Source organism: Drosophila mauritiana, chromosome 3L (assembly GCF_004382145.1).
Source record: "Drosophila mauritiana strain mau12 chromosome 3L, ASM438214v1, whole genome shotgun sequence".
In the NCBI taxonomy this organism is placed as follows: domain Eukaryota; kingdom Metazoa; phylum Arthropoda; class Insecta; order Diptera; family Drosophilidae; genus Drosophila; species Drosophila mauritiana.
In genome coordinates, this window is record NC_046669.1 from 286,180 (window position 1) to 309,515 (window position 23,336).

At 45.7% G+C, this 23,336-nt stretch overlaps 4 protein-coding genes across 8 annotated transcripts; 1 reads left to right on the forward strand and 3 right to left on the reverse strand.

Annotated features, from left to right (window-relative positions):
* Positions 1–3: 3 nt before the first annotated feature.
* LOC117142126 (phosphatidylinositol 4-kinase beta) lies at positions 4–14,569 on the reverse strand. Of its 3 annotated transcripts, none has more exons than XM_033306023.1 (12): positions 14,433–14,569; positions 7,645–9,019; positions 5,769–5,880; positions 5,128–5,389; positions 4,880–5,068; positions 2,298–4,781; positions 2,115–2,233; positions 1,922–2,059; positions 1,584–1,858; positions 1,431–1,519; positions 1,205–1,369; positions 4–1,145 (listed from the first exon to the last, which is right to left on the reverse strand). In XM_033306023.1, exons 2-12 carry the CDS (start codon positions 8,727–8,729, stop codon positions 958–960), a joined length of 5,106 nt encoding a protein of 1,701 aa, XP_033161914.1. In that variant the 5' UTR covers positions 8,730–9,019; positions 14,433–14,569; the 3' UTR covers positions 4–957. The 3 variants fall into 3 exon arrangements, with proteins under 3 accessions (XP_033161914.1, XP_033161913.1, XP_033161916.1); XM_033306022.1 differs by having other exon boundaries at positions 13,673–14,569; XM_033306025.1 differs by lacking the exons at positions 7,645–9,019; positions 14,433–14,569 and adding an exon at positions 5,977–6,071.
* Positions 10,606–12,509, forward strand: LOC117142127. The gene is made up of 3 exons (XM_033306026.1): positions 10,606–10,968; positions 11,873–12,116; positions 12,169–12,509. Exons 2-3 carry the CDS (start codon positions 11,934–11,936, stop codon positions 12,316–12,318), a joined length of 333 nt encoding a protein of 110 aa, XP_033161917.1. The 5' UTR covers positions 10,606–10,968; positions 11,873–11,933; the 3' UTR covers positions 12,319–12,509.
* Positions 14,570–15,892: 1,323 nt separating the features above from the next.
* Positions 15,893–19,361, reverse strand: LOC117139745 (ATP-dependent RNA helicase DDX54). The gene is made up of 6 exons (XM_033302305.1): positions 19,294–19,361; positions 18,688–19,237; positions 17,878–18,632; positions 17,531–17,806; positions 16,553–17,466; positions 15,893–16,036 (listed from the first exon to the last, which is right to left on the reverse strand). The coding sequence occupies exons 1-5, from the start codon at positions 19,294–19,296 to the stop codon at positions 16,567–16,569; spliced, it is 2,484 nt and encodes an 827-aa protein (XP_033158196.1). The 5' UTR covers positions 19,297–19,361; the 3' UTR covers positions 15,893–16,036; positions 16,553–16,566.
* A 256-nt stretch (positions 19,362–19,617) lies between these two features.
* LOC117139746 (poly [ADP-ribose] polymerase tankyrase-1) lies at positions 19,618–22,369 on the reverse strand. 3 transcript variants are annotated; one of them, XM_033302306.1, is made up of 10 exons: positions 22,332–22,369; positions 22,130–22,261; positions 21,719–22,072; positions 21,450–21,662; positions 21,286–21,306; positions 20,995–21,112; positions 20,614–20,939; positions 20,461–20,555; positions 20,336–20,405; positions 19,618–20,275 (listed from the first exon to the last, which is right to left on the reverse strand). In XM_033302306.1, exons 2-10 carry the CDS (start codon positions 22,241–22,243, stop codon positions 19,817–19,819), a joined length of 1,770 nt encoding a protein of 589 aa, XP_033158197.1. In that variant the 5' UTR covers positions 22,244–22,261; positions 22,332–22,369; the 3' UTR covers positions 19,618–19,816. The 3 variants fall into 3 exon arrangements, with proteins under 3 accessions (XP_033158197.1, XP_033158198.1, XP_033158199.1); XM_033302307.1 differs by having other exon boundaries at positions 22,130–22,276; positions 22,332–22,346; XM_033302308.1 differs by lacking the exon at positions 21,286–21,306 and having other exon boundaries at positions 22,130–22,346.
* Positions 22,370–23,336: the final 967 nt, after the last annotated feature.

Genomic DNA, 23,336 nt, shown 5'->3' on the forward strand with positions numbered 1-23,336 from the left:
AAATATGTTCTTTGTATATTAATACGCTCATTTATTTTAGTGACATTATTTAATAATTTGTAGAAATATTAATTTACAATCTTAAATACTTGTAGCTAATTTTTGCGTGAAAGTTAACTTAAATGTACATACAAGTATGTACTTTGAATAGTGCTGCTCACTTTAATAGGCTTGAAATCGTGCACTTTCAGTGCCTAGCTATTTGTTTTAGTACCTTTTCCAATGGTTTTATTTTATATCTTTCTCGCAATAGCTTCGAAGTATATTAAGTTAGAAAATAATTGGGATTTATTTTTTTTTACTTAGTTAAATATGCAAATACAAACACAGCGGACAGCGACTCAAACATTTTAATTATTTCTCTATATTCTCGTTAAAGATATCTAAATTTTGTATTTAATAGATTTTCTTAAAGATTATATTGCTGTATTAAAATTCTATGCTGCAGCAGTATTAAGCATATACCCTTATACTTATGACTATATATTGGAATTAGATGCTTACATAAATATACATATAGTTATGAATTACAAAAGTTTAGGTGTAGAAAGGGATGAATAGATAAACAAGTTATCGAAACGTAAGGCTGATTAGTAGAAATGTGCATATATGTACAGGTAAATTATGAATTTCAAAATGGAATAGCGCGTGTCTCGCGATCTCTCACAGGCAAACTAAAATTACACTCGGCATTTACACTTTTCTCTTAAAAGCTAGACAACATACACCTTACGCTAATTCAACAATGAAAACGCATACAACGAACGATTTAAACTACAATAACAGATTAAGGTTTGGTACAATTTCATTCTTTTTGTTTTTTTCGGTGATAATAACATATTATATAATATACAATAATTCCTTTACAAAAGAGTCAGTCCATTATGTTGGTTACCAGCTTGGCAATTTCTATCCGCTATTATGATTACCCATTTAGATCTTCATAAAAAACCGTTCTCACAATATGCCATTAGTATAGTATTGATAACCGTCGTACAGTTTGGTTGACAGACTTTTCAGCGAGTCCTGTACAAGCTGCTCAACCTTTCGCTCCATTTCTTGTTCGGTTAAATTCATATGAAAGCGTTTTCGGAGATTCTGCACGGTTCCAGAGCACCCATTCTTAAAGCACGGCAAATGCGCATCTGTTAAATAAAGATATTATTGCGTGAATCTTTTTTACGTTATTTGCTGCGGAACTTACTGCTGCGCATAATTTCCACGAAGTTAATAATACGGTCCATATGCTTTCGAGCAGACATCATTCCAACTAACAAGAGCTTATTAAATTCACGCCAATGCTCCGAGCCCGTGCCACCCATCACCTCAACAAATTCCGGCGTTAGCTTAAAGGGCGACTGTTCGAATCCTGCAATCGGCAAATTGAAATGAATTTATAAGCTTTACCATGAGATCTGCAGAATACCTACCCAAGTTTTTAGGTGATATACTTAAAATAAATCCAAAGTCAATGTGTATAATGTGCCCATCCGAATGGAAGAGAATGTTGCCATTATGCCTAAAGTGGTTGGATAAACGTCGGTAAGAAAAATATGTTAACCAATATAACTATTTATGACTACCTGTCCTTGACTTGCAGCAAATATGAAATTAGACAGTAAGCTGCACAGCTTTGGACGAAGTTTTTCTGCGCGCGCCGAAAACTTTCTCCGTTTGGTGAGCCGTATTCATCGATAAAATACTCTTTCAATGATTTGTTGGAGTTCTTCTTAATTTGGTGCAGGGATACAGTGTTAAGGATCGGCTCTATAAGACCACTATCATTTGAGAGGCAGACTATTTTGTACGGACGCACCCACAGATCCACTTGCTCTTCTTGCCAAATAATTTTAAACATCTGCAAAGTATATGTTAGGTTTTAAGATAATATTTCCTCTTGTATAACCGAATTAATTAATACCTGTAAAAGTTGGGTAGCCATAAGTTCTTGGCGTAAATCATCGCCACACTTGACGATGGCTGAAAGCAGCCGCCAGTTTGATAGATGACCGTATGGCGAAGACTCGCGGATGAGCTTTTCCTTTTCGTGCCAAGGTTCCTACACAAAGCAATAATTTAACATCAAATGCAATATTAAAATAGAACATACTCACCTTTAAAGCTGCCGCCGAAGGATCCTCCGGGTCGTTACTGAAGGATTTAGTATTTTCGCAGCTCAAATTGCTGCAGTGGCGCAAGCGCACGTCGCCAATATTAAACACGACTGGTGGACCTGTTGAAAAAGTTATGTGCATAGCTTAGACACACGTTTACCACTGAATTTGATGTCCGGTTACCTTGATCTCTTGAATCGCAGGAGTCCAGTGATATTTGTGAAATTGTGTCCCGCTCGCTCACTTTCCGCATGTTAAGATACTGTGCTGTTATTTCGTCCTCCTCTTGCGACCACACGTCATCTTCCTGGAACTGAAGTCCACCTAACGAATGTGTATTGCTGCAGCTGTTATGTGGACCAGCATCCCCGCAGCCGCCATCGACATCTGCTCCTTTTTTTCGGCGGCAACTTGTGCCCTGCTGACTGCTACTGCAGCTTGAAGTTCGACTGCAGCTCAGATGTTGGTGGGAGTTCATACAGGACCCATCCAGGTGCTCTTCGCTCTTGGTGTGGCGCAGTGAAGGCATCATTTTTGGAATCAGGGGAGAAGTATATATGTCAGGAATTTCAACAACTTCTACGTATATGATATAGGGGGTTTTATCCTTCGAGTTCAGTACTGCGGTCTTCTCCTCTGTAATACGAACGACATGGTGTGGAATGTCTGAGTACAGAGGAAGCCAGACTCTAGCGGGCAGGTTTTTGTTAATCAAGTTGAGGGACATCCGTAGCGCTGAAGTCTTCTCCGCTTTGGAAGGCCACGATGTGAGATTTTTACCAACGTTCATCAATGCCTTCATAAACTCTTTCTGAGGTGACGTCTTTGGAGCACCACAGCTGCATAGCGTCCTCTGCCCAAGCAGACCATTTACTTGGCCTCGAACCGTCTCGAAGCAGGTGCACCCGTTATCAAATGCGTGGCCGGAAGTTAAGTCACCGAGGCACAGCTTGGCGGGCGTAGTGGGAAGTGTTTGCGTGGTATAGGGTGGCTGCTGGTACATACGGTGCGATATACTAAGTGTGTGAGGCGAACGAAAGTCGGCTAGGAGCACAGTGGCATCAGATTGCGAGCGGTGGTGGGTCTTCTTGGCAAGGGCGACTACCGACCTCGGCTCTCCAACATGCAGAGCTCCAGTACCTGCAGACTTGAGGTCGTTTTGAGTCTGCTTGTGCTCTTTTTTTGAGAATATTTCCTTCATGAGCGCCAGCTTTGATTTCCGAGAACTGTTGTGTGAGTTCCCTAGCGAGTCCACTTGATAGTTATATGCCTCCAAGAGCCACAGACACTTCAGCGAGAAGTCAACCGACTTGCGACACCGAATGGTAAGATATGGATCCAGAACCTCAGCTAGCTCATCCATCTGAATGTACATAACAACCAGTTGTGGTATGTACAGATCAACCTCTTGGTCGGGAAAACTGAAGATCTTGTTGCCGATAAAGCTGAGAACTCCCGGTTCCTTCGAGTAAAAGAGGTAATGCACAGCAAAGTGTATGTTGAACACTGGCGACTCAAAGAAACGCAAAAGGCCGCTTTGGCCTTTCTCTGGCTTCTGGAGCACATCAGACACAGGTGCTTTTTCACTGATGAAATACTTAACGACTCCAGGAACAGGAAGCTTTAGTTTGTGAATCGAGTTGATTGAAGAACACTTTGTCAATGCTCCTTCACTGCCTTCACTATCTCCAGGTAGACGCAAGTTGAGAGTACGTTCCTTTACTTTTAAATCGGCAGATGGATCGGAAAGCAGTTGAAGCTTCGAATTTGAATTCGCAGCTAGTGCTTCCGTAGGCGTGGCAGGAGGAGTGCTAGCAGCTGAGTTCGCTGCAGCTGCAGCCGCTGCCTTTTTGCTAGAACTAGACGTGAGCAAACTAAAGAATTCCTTCTTTTTCGAAATGTCTGTTGGTGACTTGACCAGGTCTTGTGGCACACTGCTTCCTCCATTTGGCGAACTCACTAAGCTGACTGTCCCAGACTGATCGGGCTGCTCTTTCTGCTTAGCAGCGTTTTTCTTCTCATGGTTTTCAATAATGCTCTGGGCTGTGCGAAATATGGCGTTCTTGGTTGCGCCAAAGAAATTCTTAAACAGCACTTGGTCGTTCTTGGTGCTCTCCGTTGGGGTCGGAGTGGCGATTGGTGTTGGAGTTGACGATGGCGTGGCTGACGCCGTTGATGCTACACTTGGCGTGGACAGGGAAGGTGCATCAGCGATGGGATCTTGGTGAGATTCTCTGTGGTTGGCATCCGGATCGATTTCATTTGAAGCTGTTCCGAGTTCAACATTGATAGCTGCCTGCGACATGTTCATAACGCGATAGCGTGTTCGGGCGTCGACGCCAGCATCCACTGAGTCTTCGCTTTCGATTTGGTTTTGGGACGGTAGATTCTTCCGCTCCAGGACCTGCTGCTGCTGTCGCTTTTGTTTTCGAGACGGACGCAGGGTGCGGCAGTCCAGTTCGGTGGAAGCGGCCTGTGGGGGATAGAGGCAGAGATGGTCCGACTGCATAATGTTGTACTCCTCGTCGATGGATGTTGTATCCATAAGATCAACGCACTCCTCTTCTGCATCGGCATCCGCATCCATCTCACCCGAATCAAGCGACTCATGTGAGTGGCATATGCGATTCAGAGATATTTGGTCCGACTCTGAGCCACAGATGATGCCTGCAGGAAGGATAAGTGTAGGAATGAGTGATTTTTACATGATTATACAGAAAATCAAAAGGCACGACTGATTAAAGAAAAAGTTTCCTCGCACTAACCAGAATCATCCGATCCAAGACTGGTGAGATCCTCTCGCTTCTTGGTGCTACCAGCGCTACTACAGCTATTATTACTGCTGCTACTGCCGTTGCCCGTGCTGCTGACAATGACGCCGATCATCTCTTGCCCGTTGGCCGCAACCGACTCACTGGATTTTGGCCGCATTCGTAACGTTGGACAGGATTCCACTGTAATCAAAGCATAAGTCATTAGGAGACAGATTTTCAGCAACAAATGTGGATCTTACCGACGGCACTGGACCTGCAAGCAGCTGCCAAAGAAATCGATTGCTCATGCTTCGGCACGGGATGTTGCACGTTGCCCTTTACGGCTCCAATCGTGGGCGCGCACGCCGTCGACATCAGAGCCGGTGTGGGCGTGCCTGGTGGGGACAGGGCTGACGTTACACTTGCCGCTGTCGTGGCAATTTTTGAGCACATAGTCGCACCGAGAATGGACGGTGAGCAGAACGTGTTTTCGCTTTCAGCATTTGGCGATGACACTTCGACCTAAACGGGAGATAAGAGTCTTTTAGACCAGTTTATGGATAGCCTTTGTCGGAGAACACTGAAACCCTGCCTTTGTCATAGTTTAAATCGGCATGCTGTTATTGACTTGATTCGATAACTAAAAACACACACAAATATTTAGCACTAGTGTATGTGCAAATTGAATAACAATGGCAGCAACGCAATGATAAAAATATAAATAAACAGCTTGTCGCACACAGGCACACGCTTAGATAGACACTCAGAAACTTTCCAGGTTTTACAGCTCTAAATGCAGGTGTGGGTTTCAAATATTCGTGTGTGCACTGGCGGCCAACAAGGCTAACGGGGTGAAGGCTGGGTCTTGGGCCTGGGAATCATCTTTGGGTACACTACTAACCTCCGGAATGCGTTGCAAGGCACTGTCGAGGCTGCGATTGCGGTGGTGCTGGGTGTGATTGATGTGATTATTGGTCACCTGCGAGACAGGCGGAAGAAGTATGCCCATGGATCTGCAAGAAAGAGCGAAAATTCGGATTATGATGTGAAAAAATCAATGCATCTGTTGCGGTAATACAGTATGCAAAAAGCACTCATTATAAACTCACTCAGTCGCGGTTATGATAAGTGACTTATCACTTCGCTGTGAGCAGCGATTTGTCTGGACGATAAAAGCCAGCCAGAGGTCGAGTGATATCTTTTAAATTAAATTAGCTGCATTCTCATGCCAGGAAAGTACGTACGGCCGTACGAAAGAAGCCCAAAAACACTGGGAAATGAATATATATATGTAGGGGGTGGGAAGGAGGTCAAGAAACAGAGACTAGGCGGCCAAAAGCTTGGCGATTGCTCGACCCACAACGACTGACTGACTAATCGAGTAACTTTCGTAGCCTTTGTTGACAGCTGGTCGCTGCTTAAGCTCGCGGGCTTGAGCCAAAGCTCGTGGCCATTCTGAGTACGGAGAGCCGAAACGATGACGTCGTCGAAAGCTCCAGATAGTCAAAAGTGTGCAGAACGAGGGTGGATCCGAGAATCACTACCTCACGTATGTCAGGTATTTTCCAGGAGCCTTATCTCGGTACAATCAGGCGGTACTCCTATTACGCGAACACCAGATAAGCGATGCGATAAGCGCGGTACATTGCTAACCGAAAGGCCCGCCTTGCCCTACGGCACTCTTGAAGATACAGACCGCGACCTTCGGCGGGGTTTGGGGTGCGCCGTACACCCGCCATGCCGCTCTTAGCACAGGGGTTCAACAATCCCTGGCTGCTGACGCAAAGAAACAGCAAACTGTCTATGGGTCATCCCGTATAGCAACCGAAAGGGCTTATCTGCTGCTGAAAAGCGGAACACTCCCTTTATGTGGCCATCCCGGAAATAATATTTGAATACGGGACAGCCAAAGTGATCATCTGGCTTGTGCCCTACCATCATTTGCGCTGTATTATTTAGAAAACGTGTTATTTTTTTCCCAACACCCGGCGATGGGCGCATTCCAAGCATTCCGAGCCACTTAAGTTGCCTCGCTGTGTCAACTTATTAAGCATATGCATTAATTTACCGAGCTTTCGATGCCTCCAACGCCCGCAAAGGGGCTTGCCTTAGAAAGTAAGAGGGTATACAAAGTATAGGTCCGTACTGCAGACAGGAGGTAACATTAAATTCGTTATGACAAATAATTGCTGATTACAGTCTTAGCTACAACATGGTATTATATTATTTCAATATTTTTCCTCCGGCTCTTTAGTTTTGTAGTTTAATAATAATAACAATAATTATGACACACTGCAGGATACTGTATTAAAAGACAACGAAATGGATCATTGGCCGGAAAAGCCCCCGAACCGCCAAATTGGCGGCATGGGATCGAGAGCGTCCTAGGCCAAGGCGCTTCGGGGTGGGTCAGCCCCGCATCCGTGCATGTAGCCGCACAGGAGCGTTTTGCCGGCGCACGCACTTAACAAAGACAGGGTGTGGCACGTCATCTGCAAGGGAACTCGTGTACATACACACAGCGCGGCCGCAGAAAATACGAATACGACTTCAGCGGTTAAACAGAGTTTAGAGAATGGAAAATTTGGGCATTGGGCGTGAAAAGTGATTGATATTTTTTACCAAATTACTCCAATGCGAGTCATATAGGCAAAAGCGGCTATAGTTCAACTAAAGGCTGATAAAATAATGTTCCTAAATGCAAGCTGGGTAATAAATATCCGTCCGAGAATACTACAAACACTACGACAGTAAGGAAGACACAAAACAGAACTCACCTAAAATCCAAGCTTAGGTTTCTTTGGTGCGTGGAAATACGTTTCGGCGGATTCGCACTTCCGGGAACTGCAGCTGGCGCTAAACTGAGATTTGGTCGGCCGTGCACGGAGGGCATAGAGTGATTAAATACGCGGCTCAGGCTGAGGCGAGGCTTAGAGTAGCGCGAGTGCTTGGGCGTGCTGGCCGCCGAGCTAGCTCCCGGAAGGCACTTTATCGTGGGCATCTGGCCGCCAATTGGCAACGTGACGGGGGCGGCCATTAGAAACGCGGGTACGGTACTTCCGTTTCCATTGCCCAGGTCTGATCCCAGCGACGACAGCGTGGTGGTCGACGCCGAGTGCGGCTCGCAGGCTATGGAGAGCGACGACTGGCTGTTGGGGCTACTCATCCGTCCGGTTGCGGACGATGTGTTGCTTTGACTCACGCTGGGACTTGGATGGCTTACCGAGACGGACACGGAGTCACAGGTGCTCTCCGCCACAGTTGGACTGTGCACCACGGTGCTGTTGCTGTGCTCGCTGGAGCTACTGGTGCTGGTGCAGGCGGCAGTCGAGTGCTCGGATATGTCCTCGTCATCCGTCGCTTGTGGCGGTGGACAAGCCCATGTTTCAGCCACCTCCAGATTGGCATTGTCGCCAACCGAAGTGCATGGGGTGACGGATTCGACGGCTTTTCCGTTCATGTTCAAGTCGGATAGCGCCTCGGTAACGGACAATCGGACCGTTGTGGGCAGGCAGTGATCCACCACATCGACTCCGGTAGCCATGGTCGCCACTGTCGAGGGCGGACCGGCCTTGCTCACTGGCCTTTCCTCTGCAACAACCACGACGGGAGAAAGGAGCTTGTTGTTGGTATCGATTTCGCGTATGTGGCGCAGGTGCTGGTAGCTATTGTTTTGCGCCACAGGCTTTTTCTTAGCCACGCCTCCGCCCACGCTGGCTATACTGATGCCCACGCCAACAACTCCTCCGACAGGATTTGGCTTTGCCTCCACCGGAGCAGTGCCATTCGCCGCTCCCATTGGAGAATTGCAGGATGGGTTGCTATTTTTTTTTCCTTTAAATGCAGATATTACGGAGTTCATTTTGATTTTAATGCGGATAGTCTTGTAGGCAGATAAAGTTTGGCTTCTAATAGTTATTGAGTGTGCTTAAATGGCGATGTAAGCATTTCTTTCTGGCACAACCTCGGAATTGCTTGTTAGTTCCATCGCTCAACTATGCGTTTTCGAGTGAAATGTTTTGCTCTGGGTCATGGGGTCTTTCTCATCTAATTGCCCTGTCGTCTCCGCTCATTGGCGCGGAATATATGGCTCTCATATCAGATCGTCCTTTTTGTAGTAGCAGCTACAGTCGCTTTTCACCCATCGACCCACTAGAAAGATAAAGAAAATTGGTGTCAATTAGTAATTTTCGATCAATTTAATACCCCTTCCCATTCGGTGCTTCACGTTTAGCCAAACGTTATGTAATTTTATGATACTGTAAATTATGCGTAGTCTTTTACCAGCACACATCTTCGTTTTCTCAAACTTGTTCTATATTAACTTAATTAAAATACATACATAAATACATACACATACAATTGATATTTTAGAGTGTTAAATGTTGAATAATATGAAAATATATTAATGATCAAATCAAGTATGTATCGGAATCAAAGATTCAGAGATGGGGCACTGCCTTTAAGGTGGATTGACTATATTTAATTGTACACCGCCTTGACCCATTTAAACATGGTGTCACGAACAAACAGCCGGCATTTTTTTTTTGGTGATATATCAACGATTAATACCATATTCTTTTGTTTCCCAGTGGCAAATGGAAATTGAGCTATTGCTCCAAGATACCCTGCCACCCCTCCTCTTTAGCCCCCCCGGCTTAGGTGCCTTATCTTGGTCGGCCACATCGCCCAGCATCCTAGTTCGTATGCACGTTCGTTCATTGAGAAATTAAAATTTTATGACTTTGTGACCTGACCCCAATTATGTCCTAGCCATCTGCACTGAGCTATTCGCACCTCCGTCAACTGGTGCTGCAGTGAATTGTTTGCCTCATGAGGTTACTCGCAGGTAAGTTACCTGGGACAAGTGATCAGAAAACACTATTCGAATCAGTAACTATGTGAGATCAGCACTAAAACAACAAACAACTATTATACCAAATTGTTCTGGCTCGCTTTCGGCCATGAAGAGGTCCAACGACTTGGAGCAGCGATTCGACCCGAGCATTCCGACTGGGACCTTTGAATTCAAGCTTGTCTGGCCGTGTTTTGCTCTCGGAAACAAGTTTAATTCGTCGAGATATTGAGAGCATTAAATTGGTTTAGTGAAACAACCCGCAAGATGAAAGCTCACAGCGAAGCCATGCTGTTTTACGAGTATTGTTTAAGTAATGTGCTCGGGCTCCCCAAGCAGTTCTCCGGCCTTTCCGTTCACTGACTCCGATTCCGGCTGCAGCTGCAGCTGCACGCCAAACCCAAGCAACTGCGAGTCCAGCAAACCACTGGATTCAGTTTCTTGCGAACAGCTGTGCTGCTCCAGCGATTTGGCAGCTTAGCAATGTGCGCTGTGATTTTTTTTTTTGTTTTTGACTAACTCAAAGTGCACGATGCACTAAAACTGAGAGCTGTGTTGGAGCTAAGAGTCAATGGAAGACCTTTAGAAGCTAACCGCGGTACTGATACGTTAATTAACTGCATAATAAACCTTTTGTTGCTGCACCTGCAGTTAAGTCGCGAATCTTTCAAGTGGTTGTTCGCTTAGTCGCATTCTCAGCATATTTCTGCTGACAGGCAGGCTGCATCGTCAATTGTTGCGTATTCGTAAAAATTTAACAGTGCACCACATCGATTCTTAACATGCAGTTTCTGTTTAACTTATTCGTCACGTTTCTTTCCCTGTTTTCGATAATAGCTTAGTTAAACGCAAAAAAACTTCCCTATCTCTAATTCATCGATTCGCCTTTCGCCATTTTCAGCAACGCACTCATTTGGAACCATCAAGTTGGTTGATCGACGTCCAAACAAATCAAATATACACATATGTCACACTTAAAACTCATTTGGAACTCAGACGCAGCTTTGCCACCAGCAACAGACGCTTCAACGATTGCACTCGGTTGCAACAGCGAATCTAGAGTTTCACATTCCGCTGGTGTGCGGTTAATAAACCGCAAACTGTTCGAGACAACGCAGTTAGGCGCAGATACTTTTGCTGCTGTGCAAAGCAGACTCCCTAAGAGAAATACATGCAACGTGTCAGATTGTGTGAACGCTGCTATCAAGGTCAGCCCAATCAGACGGGTGTACACACACGCTCGCAGGTATCTGGTTGAATAACTCTTTTGAGATACTCGAAACACGATCAAAGTGCCATGCAGAACCAAACCGAGCAAATAGATCGATACGAGTGCGTCTTGGTCAAGAAATCACAATTAAATAATTGATTTAAAGCCCTCGCAGCACAACGGGCTGCCGTCACTGTTGAAAAATCCGAAAGTTGGATTGACTCGTTGCGTACATGTACACATGTATTATGAGAGCCATTTTCACACAACATAAATTTCCCGCTGCACTGCGGAGGGGACAGCTAATCAGCCGCGGTGCACGAGGAAAAGCCTAATGGCCGTTTTTCATCTTCATCCAAGGGAAAGTTGGGTTACACAACGAGTGCATGGCTTGGGGGCGAAAAGCAGGGCTGACGCCGCCCATTACCCGGTTCCACTCTATTCCACATCAATTCCTAGCGAAGATAATATTTCTTTATTATATTCACCAATTAAAAATTGAAAGTTATACAAACTAAAACATCCCACAAAAACCATTAGGAAAGTTCCCCCTTCAGCGAAAGTTATTGATGGATGTGTATAACTCTGCCATGACCTATAGTCCTAGAATACTTTAATCGAATCAAAAACAAAACCCGTTCGATCAGGCATTAAAGGTCATCAAAAAAGATCAACAGCAAACCGAGGAATGACAACAGTTGCGTCTCTGATCTAGAGTATGCCCAAGTATTGAAGAATTTGTAGGCGTGATGACAATAATTTGATCTTGGGGGAGCACTCCCATGAAAAACTATTTATGGACAGACTGATAAGTTTAATCGCACGGCTTTCGCTTGTCAATCGTCTTCTTAGTTGACGAGATAAATAGGCAGTGAAATCGAAGCAGCCTTATAGCTCCTCACAAAATTCTACTTGTTTTTCTATTTTTTTTTTTTTTTAGTACTGGACGGTTATATTAAAAGACCATTTCTTCAGCTCATCCAAATTATCCTGGTGCCAAAATGATTCGCGCTGCCATGGTCGTGGACGACCCTGATATGGTGTCTCCGCTGCCATACCTTAACTTCCTTCGCTTCCTGAAGCGGAACTTCTATCCCAGGACTGATTTGCGCCGCTTACTTCAGGTGGGGCTCATCCGTTGGATTGCACTTAGCGATGCTAAGAAGAGGTTATTTGAGCCAGAAGTAAGGTATTATCCACACCATTCCGCTGGCTTATGCTTCTCCTCTTTCCCAGCGAATCTTGGCGCGTGTGGTTCGCACGAAAAGGAATAAACGACGCCGCCGATTACTTCGTCGTTCTCGGCGTGGCCAGAAAGGACGTGGTGTAGTGCGACGCCCCATCTACGACAACCGTCCTAAGCCGCGACGCATCAGATCCAAGTAGAGAGTGAGCATTGTATTGCGAAAACAAAACTATTCCATTCTTGGGTGGCTCTCAATCAAAGTGTGCGTAACATATTCAGCTCTTTTTACACTGTCCTTTGTTTTCAGGCGGTAAGCAAGGCAAGATGAAGGCAAACACTGCAGATAAATGTATTTTTTGGATAAATTTATTAAAAATAAATATATATGCTAATAAAACTGATTTGCCCCATCAAGAGAAAATGGGGATCAAATGGGTTTATCTTACATCGCAGGCTATGATTGGAATCTGGATGCCGGAAAATGTGCCATCGGCGATACAATTCGACCAGTCGGCTTTGTGTGCCAATAAATAATTTATAATTTTTAGCTTCCGTTTGCTACGCAAACAAAGCAGCCACGAAAGCAAGTTGAGAAACAAAAATAGCAACTCCAACCACAACTAGTTTTCAGTTTGGCCTGCGCTGACGAACCTGACTTCGCGCTTTTGGCTTGATTAGTGATCGGAAACCAATCCAAACCTGTTGCCTTTTGCTTTAAAAATTCCCGTTTCGGATGTTTCCACTCGCGCCCCCCGCTCACCAGTTACTTAACTATTTGGCAAGCGTCTAGCGACTCAACAGGCGGCAAATGCAGCTCTTATGTCAAAGTTATCGGCACTCAAAAGAGTAATTACAGTTTAATTACTATCTCCCGCTCGTTTCAACATTGGAGCTATTCCCGGAGAAAGACTCTCCAGCGTCTTTCCACCTGGGCGAGAAGTAACTTAGGTGTGCCATTCGGAAAGCCCCGAATCGAAGTCAAGCCTTGCTAAGCCTGGCTTAGGGAGGGCATTACGGGGCAGTAGATCGGGCTCCCCTTTGTGCTTCGCTCTTTATTTCCGTGTGTCTTCCATGTGTGGAAAACACTGTTCTGCGAGGGGTTCAACGACTCAACCCCGTTCGAGACCTCCGTAGCCCCATGTTAAGCGCAGATTAGTTTCGAAATCGATGGGTGCACTTGAGTGCGCTTCATTGCCGAACTAGGCGAAAGTCTTCGCAGAAAGTCAATAAACCGACCAAAAAGTAGCAGAGATCCAAACACTCCTGTTCGAAGGGTGAATGCATTCCGCAGCAGGGAAGCTAAAGATAAACCAAGACATTTAAATGAAAGGTCAGGTTTCCGTGTTCCCCCTCCCGAGCATTCTTTTACCCGCACTTCGCCGATTGCAGTGGTAATCCCCGATGTGCAAGACTGTGCCTGGGAGCACCAGAAACTAAAAACAATCAACAAGGGCGGGCTCGCATCCGGACATGAACGTGGTGCTGATAGCTGCCTTATCATAACAGACTAGGCACACCATTTCATTTCATTGATTCCAGAAAAGAAATACTCACAGTATGGATATGAAATCCGGTCGGAGCGATGTAATTTGCGGGGTATTGAAGACTATGCCAACTAACGCGAATAGGCAGAGCATTCCACTTTCACTTGTGGCTTTCGTGTCGGAACCCTATGCCGATTATTATCACCGTGGAAATGAGCAGGCGCCGCAGCGACACCTTATTGTTGCACACTTGCTCCGCCGAACTCTCGATTCGCCTGGCGTTCGTTTTAAATGTTGTTTTCCAGGTACGCGGTACACGGTACCAGTTTTGCCCAGCAATAAACAATTGAATTTTTAAGTTGCACAAGCACTAACACCACACCAACACAGGCACGGTTACAACTACAACGGGCACCACTACCAGCGCGTACGCGACTTGCAAAATCTCGTTTCGCTTGTGTGCGTGTGTTTGCGAGCAACGCTGGCGTTGTGTGCGTGCGAAAATTCACTCGACGAGAAATCACAATTCGACGACACTTGTTTCAATATTCCACCAGCATTCTGCGTGCTTCCTAGCCAGTATCGGGTCGATCTCAAATCTTAAATATAAACAAGTTGTACATTGACTTTACAGGGCGAGAGGAGAGGGCTGCTCTGCTCGCTGCGACCGAGGGGCGAGACACAAACACACATGCAGGCAGGGCGACGTCAGACACACACACACACGCGCGAAGGAACAAAAAGAGACGCGCCCATAGTGTGTATACATCGTCGATACACAAGGGTGCACGAATAAGGCGGCGCGTACTCCTTTGGCCTGTGTTTACTACCTTATTATGCACAGCTGCAGCACTGCAAAATGATCTGTAATCCGCTTCTGCTTCCTTTGTATTCCACTACAAAAACAAATTACGCGACGACCGGACGTCTACACGTCCAAACCAATCGACTTTTTTTTTCGAATGACGCGTTGCTCGGCGAGTTTGTGGGAACTCAACGAAGACGCGAGTAATCGCTAGCGCGTTTTTCTGCTGGGCTCTGCGGCCACACTGTGCAACGACCTTTTCGGCTCAATAAATATACCCGTTACTCGTTGAGTGAATCGGTATTCCCCGTCACTCGTAGCGTAAGCGGGTATACTTACCGATTCGAGCCTTTAAATGACTAACCGAAACAAATAGGTTTTCGAATGTATCGGCCTTCTAGTAAAATCGGTGACGACTGAGTCTTCCTGCCGAAAATATCTCATATGTAGCGCTTGCATACAATCTTGCCGGTGTGAAACCTATCACCCAATTCTGCTCTGGTTTCGTTGCATCTGGTGAGGGCATGAATTAAATAATTTGTTTTTAAGTGACGCTTAGAAGCATTCCTCGGTAAATTGCGCAATTGTCTGAGCGTCCCAAATTAGAAAATGCATGATAAGCTGCCTTCAGACATAGTAATTTAATAGCACACATGCCCACATGTTGAGATCTCAAGGCGTAGATTAAATTTTCCGACCGGACAGCCGCAGCCTGGTTCTGCGTGAGTTCAACAATCTCTAAATTGGTCGTTGCAATGTAAATTGTGCTGCAGGCCACTGCGATCGGTCCCTTTCCCCTGGCGCAAGCCACATTTTTTGATTGACTTGAATTGGCTCTTCTCGGATATGATCGTCCGCTCACAATGCTTGACTGCGATGTGGACGGACAGCTTGCGTTTGGTTTTCCATCTCATTTCACTTGAGCCCACCATTTCTGTTGGGATTTATCAATTTATCTTGCAATAATTGTACTGCAAGACGACTATTTGTGTTACACCCATATGGTTTTGTATCTGTGGACAACGGATATCTCTATTGAAATTAAAATTCTGGCGATCAGAGAAAAGGTCATTCGACGAATCCTTTCCGGGGCTTCCATGCGGGTTTTGAGAAACATATTCCTCCTGGAAATGGCCCTTAACAAGTACTTAGAAAAATCTCGGGACACATGTGCGGGAATAACATTTGGGCCTTTTCTGAGCACCCCTCAACTGCAGAATGAGTGAGCAGAAGTTGTTCAGCGTATGGGTGATCCTGCCCCATGCTCATGAGGCATCTGGCATGTGGCTTCTACCACTGGGTTAATCGACAGCGACTAAGAGAGTGCGAACTGGTCCAGGGGGAATCGGAATAAAACCATATGCGCCCTCAAAGTATTTTTGGAACACACGAACCCAACGAAATCGGAGGATTTATTGCTTTGGTTGATTTCATGTCTTTCCTGCTGCATTTCTGGTGGCTGTCGCCACACCCAAGTCTAAAAAGTGTAGTTCATCGTTTATTGTGTATTATTTTAAAAACACTCTACCTCCAGTAAACAAATATGGGGAGTGTTTCATTTGGGGAAGGCGATTTTTCAGAACATTACCCATGCGCTGAACGTCGGTCGGCTGAACGGTCCCAGTGCTTCTGTGGATGGATAAAAAATGATCAAATCAGTCGCGGCAATACTGGCCTACGCAATTTCGATTATGTTCATTTATTTATATTAAAAGTAGCAAGGAACCAGTCAATTACGTGACTATCTGCGGGAAGCGGCAGCAGTGCGATATTGTAATTGATGCAGGCACGGCGCTGTTGAAAGCAGATCTATAAACACAGAACGAGATGAATAAGTGGTGGCAGCTGTTTCTTTTTTCTGTTCGTGGGCGCAGGCAAGAAGGCACACAGGATGTGCGTGTCATCAGACAGGCGCGCCCGAATCCGAGCCGGAGCCTACCCTCACTTGACCTGCGCAGGGTGAACACACCCTGTGGCACATCTCTCGGCACGCACATACTTCGCCGTGTTCTTTCTGGGTCACGTGTGAAAGGAGGACTTAGTTCCGAAATCAAGGGCGGGAAACTAAAAAGCATGTCTCACTTTTGACTTCACAATTGACTGGTGTGCTACTTGAAGTGTCCGTTTTGGTTAAACTGTACTAACCTGCGTAGAAGCTCCTACTTCCTTCTTTTTGAGCCCCCAGTTGATTGAGCTTTGGGGCGCTGCGTTTTCCGCATGCTGCGCTTGCGGTTTTCGCTTTTCCTCTCTGCGTTCTCTTCGTTGCGCTTTTTAATGAACTCCAGTCGCATGCGAGATTTGACAATTTGCTCGGGGCGGCGCATCTCCTTGTCGTTTCCGGTCAGCCGCTTCTTAAGTTCTAGCTTTAAGTTGTGCCGCGCATGACGACTGACTGGGTAGCGCTGGGCATGGCTCAACGGCTTGGCGTTCTCGTCATCACTGCCTGCATTTTCGCGCTGCAGCTGGTCCTCGATCTTAGACTTCTCCTTCCACTCAGCATAACGACCTGTTTTAAAGGAGGCAGGAATCCACGCACCGGACTCGGTCCTAATTTTGTTGGCTCGCGGATCTTGTACAGAAACCATTTTTTTCTTAATTCGGTCCCACTTCTTAAGGCCGGGCTTGTGCTTTACTTCCTGGGATAAGTCGCGGTCCGACACCGAAAACTCGGCGTTCTGCGCCTGCCGCTCAAAGTTGTTAATGGCCAGACCATCCTCTGTGTGCTTGTCTGCCGACTGGTACGGCACATAGTGATCCTCGTCCTTGCTGTTTATCTTCCGCTTTTTCTTCTTTGGCTTATCCTTGTAAAGGGCGTCCATGTTCTGGAGCCTCTTGGGCGCAACGACTTTATTGAAAGTACTACTAATAGCTTCCTCGTCGGCGGTGGGCATTCTGCCTGAGCTTGGTTTTGACGCCTCGATCGTTTTCTTTTCCTCGTCGATATCCTCCTCTGCGCGCTGCTGCCTAAACTTGTTGATGACTTCCGCATGCTGCATTCGTTTTTCCTTCATAACGATGAACTGCGTGGACTTTTGAGTGGTGTTGAGTTCAAAAACGGTCTGAAAAAGGCACAATTACAGATAAGTGAGCGAATATTTATCGTAAAACTGTTGAGAAACTCACACCACCAGGACGGAAACTACGCATCTTCACCAGTATATCGTGTTTTTCCTCCTGCAACTTGCGCTCTGTGGCGCTCACCTTTGCCTGCGACTCTGTTGATTGTCCACTAGCTTCAGCCGCCTGGGCGAGCACAGGGGCAGCTGTGAAGAAATCCTCCAATGGCTTGAGCGCAAAGAATTTAATTTTCTTTACACGCGCATTGGCATCCGTGGAGGCTACTGGTCGGGAGCTCAAGTATTTTTTGTAGGCGTTTTCGCTGGTGCGCAATACTCCGGCCTGCAGAAATACATGTACAATTACATATCATTAGAAACTTAAATATGCAGTATCCTGCATTTAAAACTTACAATATGGTGACTTTTCTTTATATCGGTCACTGTGAGGTGCTCTTCCTCGAGCAAATCTTGCGGAATGGTTCCCAATGCCGAGCTGTCGTGTATATTAAAGGGTCTGTTCAAGAACAAGTGCAGATCCAGTAGATGTGCTGTGTCGTCTGTGGACACAATAGAGTATGCGGTTCCTGTGCGACCGGCGCGAGCGCAACGACCTACCCGGTGGACAAACAGTTTCGGTTTACCCGGGAAGTGCAGGTTCACCACAAAGTCTAGACTGGGAATGTCAATACCACGCGCGGCCACGTCCGTGACTATTAGCACGGACACCTTTTTGTTCACAAATTTGGCGGTGTTTATTTTGCGAGCAGCTGGATCCAGGCTGGAGTAGACTGAGGCGTTGGAGATTCCAGCCTCAGTAAGTATGTACGAAATTAGTTCGACATGGTGCTGCGTACCGGCGAACACCACGGTTTGCGACTCCACCGGAATAACATACTTAAGAAGAACCACAAGGGCTGTGTAGCGGTCGTCTGGTCGACAGTACAGAAACTTTAGAGCCAGTGCATCCGGGAGCTTGGACTCGACGTCTAAGCGAATAAGCACTGGGTCGTTTAGTCCGGCACGGGCGAACTCCACTAGCAGTTTTGGCAGCGTGGCCGAAAACATGACCGTCTGCCGGGACGACGGCAATCTGTGCAGCGTTTCGTTCAGTTGCTCGCCGAATCCCATCTCGAAGAGTCGATCGGCTTCATCGAACACCACGTATTCTAGGCGAGCAATTAAATTAATTTCTGCTTTTATGCTCCGCAACTATCAACTCACCTATGGAATTGAGCTTTAAGTCCATTTCTACACACAAATGCAGAAAACGACCTGGCGTAGCGACAATTACGTCCGGGCAGGTATGTATGGCCGAGAACTGTGAGTCCATGGAGTCGCCACCTAGCACCAGAATGCTCTTCAGTTCCATAAAGCGACCCAGCTCCTTGATGAACTTATACGTCTGCACAGCCAGCTCGCGCGTCGGGGACAAGATCAGGGCACGGGCTCCCTTTGTGGGCTCGCGCCTCTGTAGCTTTTCAAAGAGCGGAATCAGAAAGCAGGCCGTCTTGCCGGAGCCCGTCTTGGCCATTGCCACCACATCGCGTCCCTCCAGGATCAGCGGAATCGTTTTCCGCTGTATGGGGGTGGGAACCTTGTAGCCCCGCTTGGTGATGCCCTTTATCAGCTCGAAGCCCAGCCCCATGGACTGGAATCCACCACTCTTGTTCTTCTTGGACTTGGACTTGAGAATGTCGGCGCCCCGGTCGCTGGTGCCGGCATCGTTGTCCAGTGATGGAAAGCCTGGTATTTCATCCGCCTGCTTCTTACGCTGCCAATGCAAGGTATGTATTGAAAGCTAAGCAACAAGAGACAATTCTCTCTTACCATATTTTTTTTGTTTTGAATAAAAACAACACGTGCAAAATCGATGACTATTCCACACTATCGATAACTCCATAAATTAGCCAACACCAATTTCCTAAAAATTGACTAACGCTACAAAATACCGCATTGTAGCTGGCGCTTGGATTTTTATTTGGCTAACTCGCATTTTAATATTTATATTAATTTAATATTCATTAAACCTCGACCAAAACGGTAAAATAAAGGAAATAATAGAGTGGTGCGATTTAATAGCTATGGCTATTCATTTTTCTTAATCGTTTACAAATTTATTAAATAAATGCTACATCTTTTCCAGATAATGGATTGAAAATGAATTTTTAAAATGATATATTTCTATCAACATCCGAATTTCCTTAAAGCTCGCTTAGCATTCAAGTTAATCGAGTTTCAATAAAAACTGGTATGAAATAGTCATTAGACTGGCTGCTTTACAAATGCACTTATATGTTCAATATCCTAAATATATCTTATCGAACTAACATTAAACCTATCTTTGCACTAACTAAGCGTCCTCTCCAAAATCCAAGTCGGCCTCCGACTCCTGAACCAGCACTATCTGCTCCAGGCGGTCAATGCGCCTCAGCATTTCCTCTTTTTCCCGCTGAAAGGAGTCGGCCCGCCGCCGCAGTTCTTCGTTCTGACGCCGCAACTCGTGAAGCTGGCGACAGATCTCAGAAGAAGTTAGCAGCGGCATCACGTTCGGAGATTTCGGCGGCTGCTTCGTCGCATTGGTGATTGTCTTCGCAGGTGCCGCCCCGTTGTTTACTGTGCATTGCCCGGATCCTGCCGAGAGTGAAGGTCGCAGCTGTATCGTCTGGACGGTGCCCACTTGTCCCCTAAGCGAACTGCCCGACGCGGGATGGCCTGAAGGCTGTGGGGTTGGTACCGCGGCTTCGTTCTGGCTGTGTGATTCTTCTAGCGAAGTGGGATCCAGCGGTCTTTGCAGGGATGGGAGCTTTAACTAATTAAGCAGCGTTCAAGTAAAGTAAGCAGGTGAGCTGAGAAACTATTTCATATTCACCTGTCGAGCCTGCAACTGGCGCATGTTGACTAGCTTTGTGCCATCAGGAAGATGCCGCACCATTCCAGAGCTGTCGATAAGGCAATATCTTATATATTTCTGCAAATTATGTGAAATCAACGTACCTTGCCAAAGAGGCGGGTATTTTCTGAAGGGACTTTGGCGTATTGTCCGATCCGTAGAGTTTCTTAAAATCAGTCAACGAGATTATGCGTATATTCTGCCCTCAAATATAAATTATTATAGGAATTACCAAAACAAAACAATGACATGCATACCTTGTTCTTGGCAACTCCTGCCGCTGACGGAAGATCCTTCTGCTTTAGGACATTCATCCTAACCTTGGGATGAGAGTTATTAACATTTGTGCGGAGCGCTACGACCGAGGGCCGGACATTTCCATTTGTGGATTGCTTGCCGCTGATGCCCGATTTTGTTTCGTGCAGCAGCAAGCGTCCTCCTTCCGAGAGGACAAGTTGGCGTCCATTCTGCAACGCAGTGTTCAGCATTTCTTTTGAGGCCTCGTCATCGTTGTCCTGCACCATGTCTGCGATTCCGTGCGTCTTAAGCATGTTAAGCGCAGTGTTCCGCAGCACGTTTGCATCTGCCAGGAAAAATAGGTTTTTATTCGGTTGATATCGCCGAATCTAGTAACTTACGGCCTCGCATGTTTTCTAGGACATCCATTCGTTCTTCAACCGACATTTCTCTGTCCTCAAGGGTTTTAATTATTTCCGGTTCGTCCATTATTGAGCTGACAGCTTCACTGGTTTCCTTCTGCAAATCAATGGGGAATAAATTCAAATATGATATGATTTTTTTTTCTGCGAATCAATGGGGAATACAATATTTGTCACAATTTTTGTAAGGGTATCAGGAATATAGGCCAAAGTTGGGAATGTTCTTGCTATTAGTTTAGCAAACAAATACAAGTTGTCGAAAGTACATACTCTGGTCTTATGTGTTTGTTGCTGAAGTTTGATAAGCGCAGCGTGGTAAAAGGCAGCGATACATTGTATTGTTAAGAATAGGGAACAGCCAAGCAAAACGTAAGTAAAACCTCATATTAGGTAGCAAATATCGACCTTCAGCTAATTCCTTCAAGCGCACTCACCTCCGATTCCTCGTTGAACTTCTTACTGGCCTGCGCCTGTCGTGCCGCTTCTAGCTCCGCCAGCACATCCGCTTGTTCCGTGTACACGGCAAGTCCGATCGGTGTCTTGCCGAATTTGGAGACCAAGGCGACATCTGCATGGCACTTGAGTAGCAGGCGCACAATTCCTTTGTGTCTTTTCTCGACCGCCCAGTGCAGCGGGGTCATGCGAAGCTGACACAGGAATGTTGGTTTGTCATTTTAAACAGGCATTGTTTATATATTCTTACCATATCGCGGGAGTTGACATTGCACTTTAGCGCCAGCAGCAAACTGACTATCCGCTCGTGACCGTAATAGCAGGCTAGGTGGAGCGGCGTTCGGTCTACCTTGGTCTTGCCGTCCATGTTAATGCCTCCCTGCAGGAGGATTTCGCAAATCTCCAGCTGATTGTTCATGGCGGCAAAGTGAAGTGCCGACATACCTAGCCAGTCGGAAGCGAAGGGAGCTCCATGCGCTAACGCCGCCTTGACCCCCGCCACATCGCTGTCTCTGGCGCACTGGAGCAGCTGTTTGCCCAGGTCAACGCATGTGGCCGGACCCACCAGGATCCCCTTCTTTTGCTGGACATCACCTTCGGTGCGCTATGAAGGAGTCGGCTCGGTTAGTGTGGCTTACAAGCAAGGTACCGCGAATCTTACGATCTCGTAGTGCATCAGGTTGGTGTTCTCCATGGGGTAGACATGACCATCCGCTCGGAGAGTAGCAACGACTTTGCTGGCGCCGAAACTTTGCATTTTAGCAGGCGAACACATTCAGCGACGAGTGAAGGCCTATAATTGTCATTACTGCTATAATTTTATTAAGCAAAGGCTAAGAATGGCTTTAATTATGAATGTTTACGTTTTTAGATCTCCGCAGTGTGACCAGACGTAGAAAAGTCCTTAAACTCACCTATCGGATAAAATTGTTTCTGAGATGGCTTTCGTCATTGCATTAGTTACTTCAATCATATTAAACTTAAATAATTTTCTGCCTCACCGTTATTCTTACATTTAAATTTAAATCACATCTAGATCCCGTAAGACATTACTTGATCAAAAGAATAATACGAAATATAGGGCAATCGAAGCAGAATTTATTGGTATATCCCAAAAGGGAGGAATAGATATCGATAATCTCTACATATCGAATATTTCTGATCGATATCAAGTACGGTCACACACTCTATCTTTATCGTATTTACAGTTCGCGGCTTCGAGCTTTGCAACACGCAATGAGTAAACTAAAACTAATTTTGTGACTCGGTAATCAAGTAAATGTGCAGCGGTCTAATTTAGTTCAGTGTTGCACGTGCAAAATACATCCTCGTAAATGGGTTATCGCTGCGAGAGAACAACTAATTTTTTGTTCAGTTTTCAAAGCTTATGAGGTATGAAAAGAAAAGGAAGTAACGGTAACGGCATCGGCTTGTTGCTTTCTCCACTCCTCTTTCATCAGCGTCATGTGTGTGAGTGTACAAGTGAATGTGTGTGCTACCCTTAAAATTCTCAGTGAATATTATTGAAATGTTAATAAAAGCAAGCGAAAAAATCACAAGCGATTTAAAATGCATGAAATGAAATATGGGATGGATAGCAAATGGATACGTACGAACAATAGTAAGTACATGTGTGTAATATTTCCTATTTTTTTATTATTGTTGTTAAAAACAAGAGACTAACAATCTTTTTCGTGCTCATGAGCGGCCATTTAATTCTGTGTCGCCATTTCTGATCTCAAACAAAATAGAGAGAAAAATATATGTTTCCTTCTCTTTCTTCCGCCACCATTTTATTCTGGGTTGGTTAGGAAGTTTGTTAGCAATTAAAATATATCTTCGTCTCTTTCTTCCACCGCCATTTTACT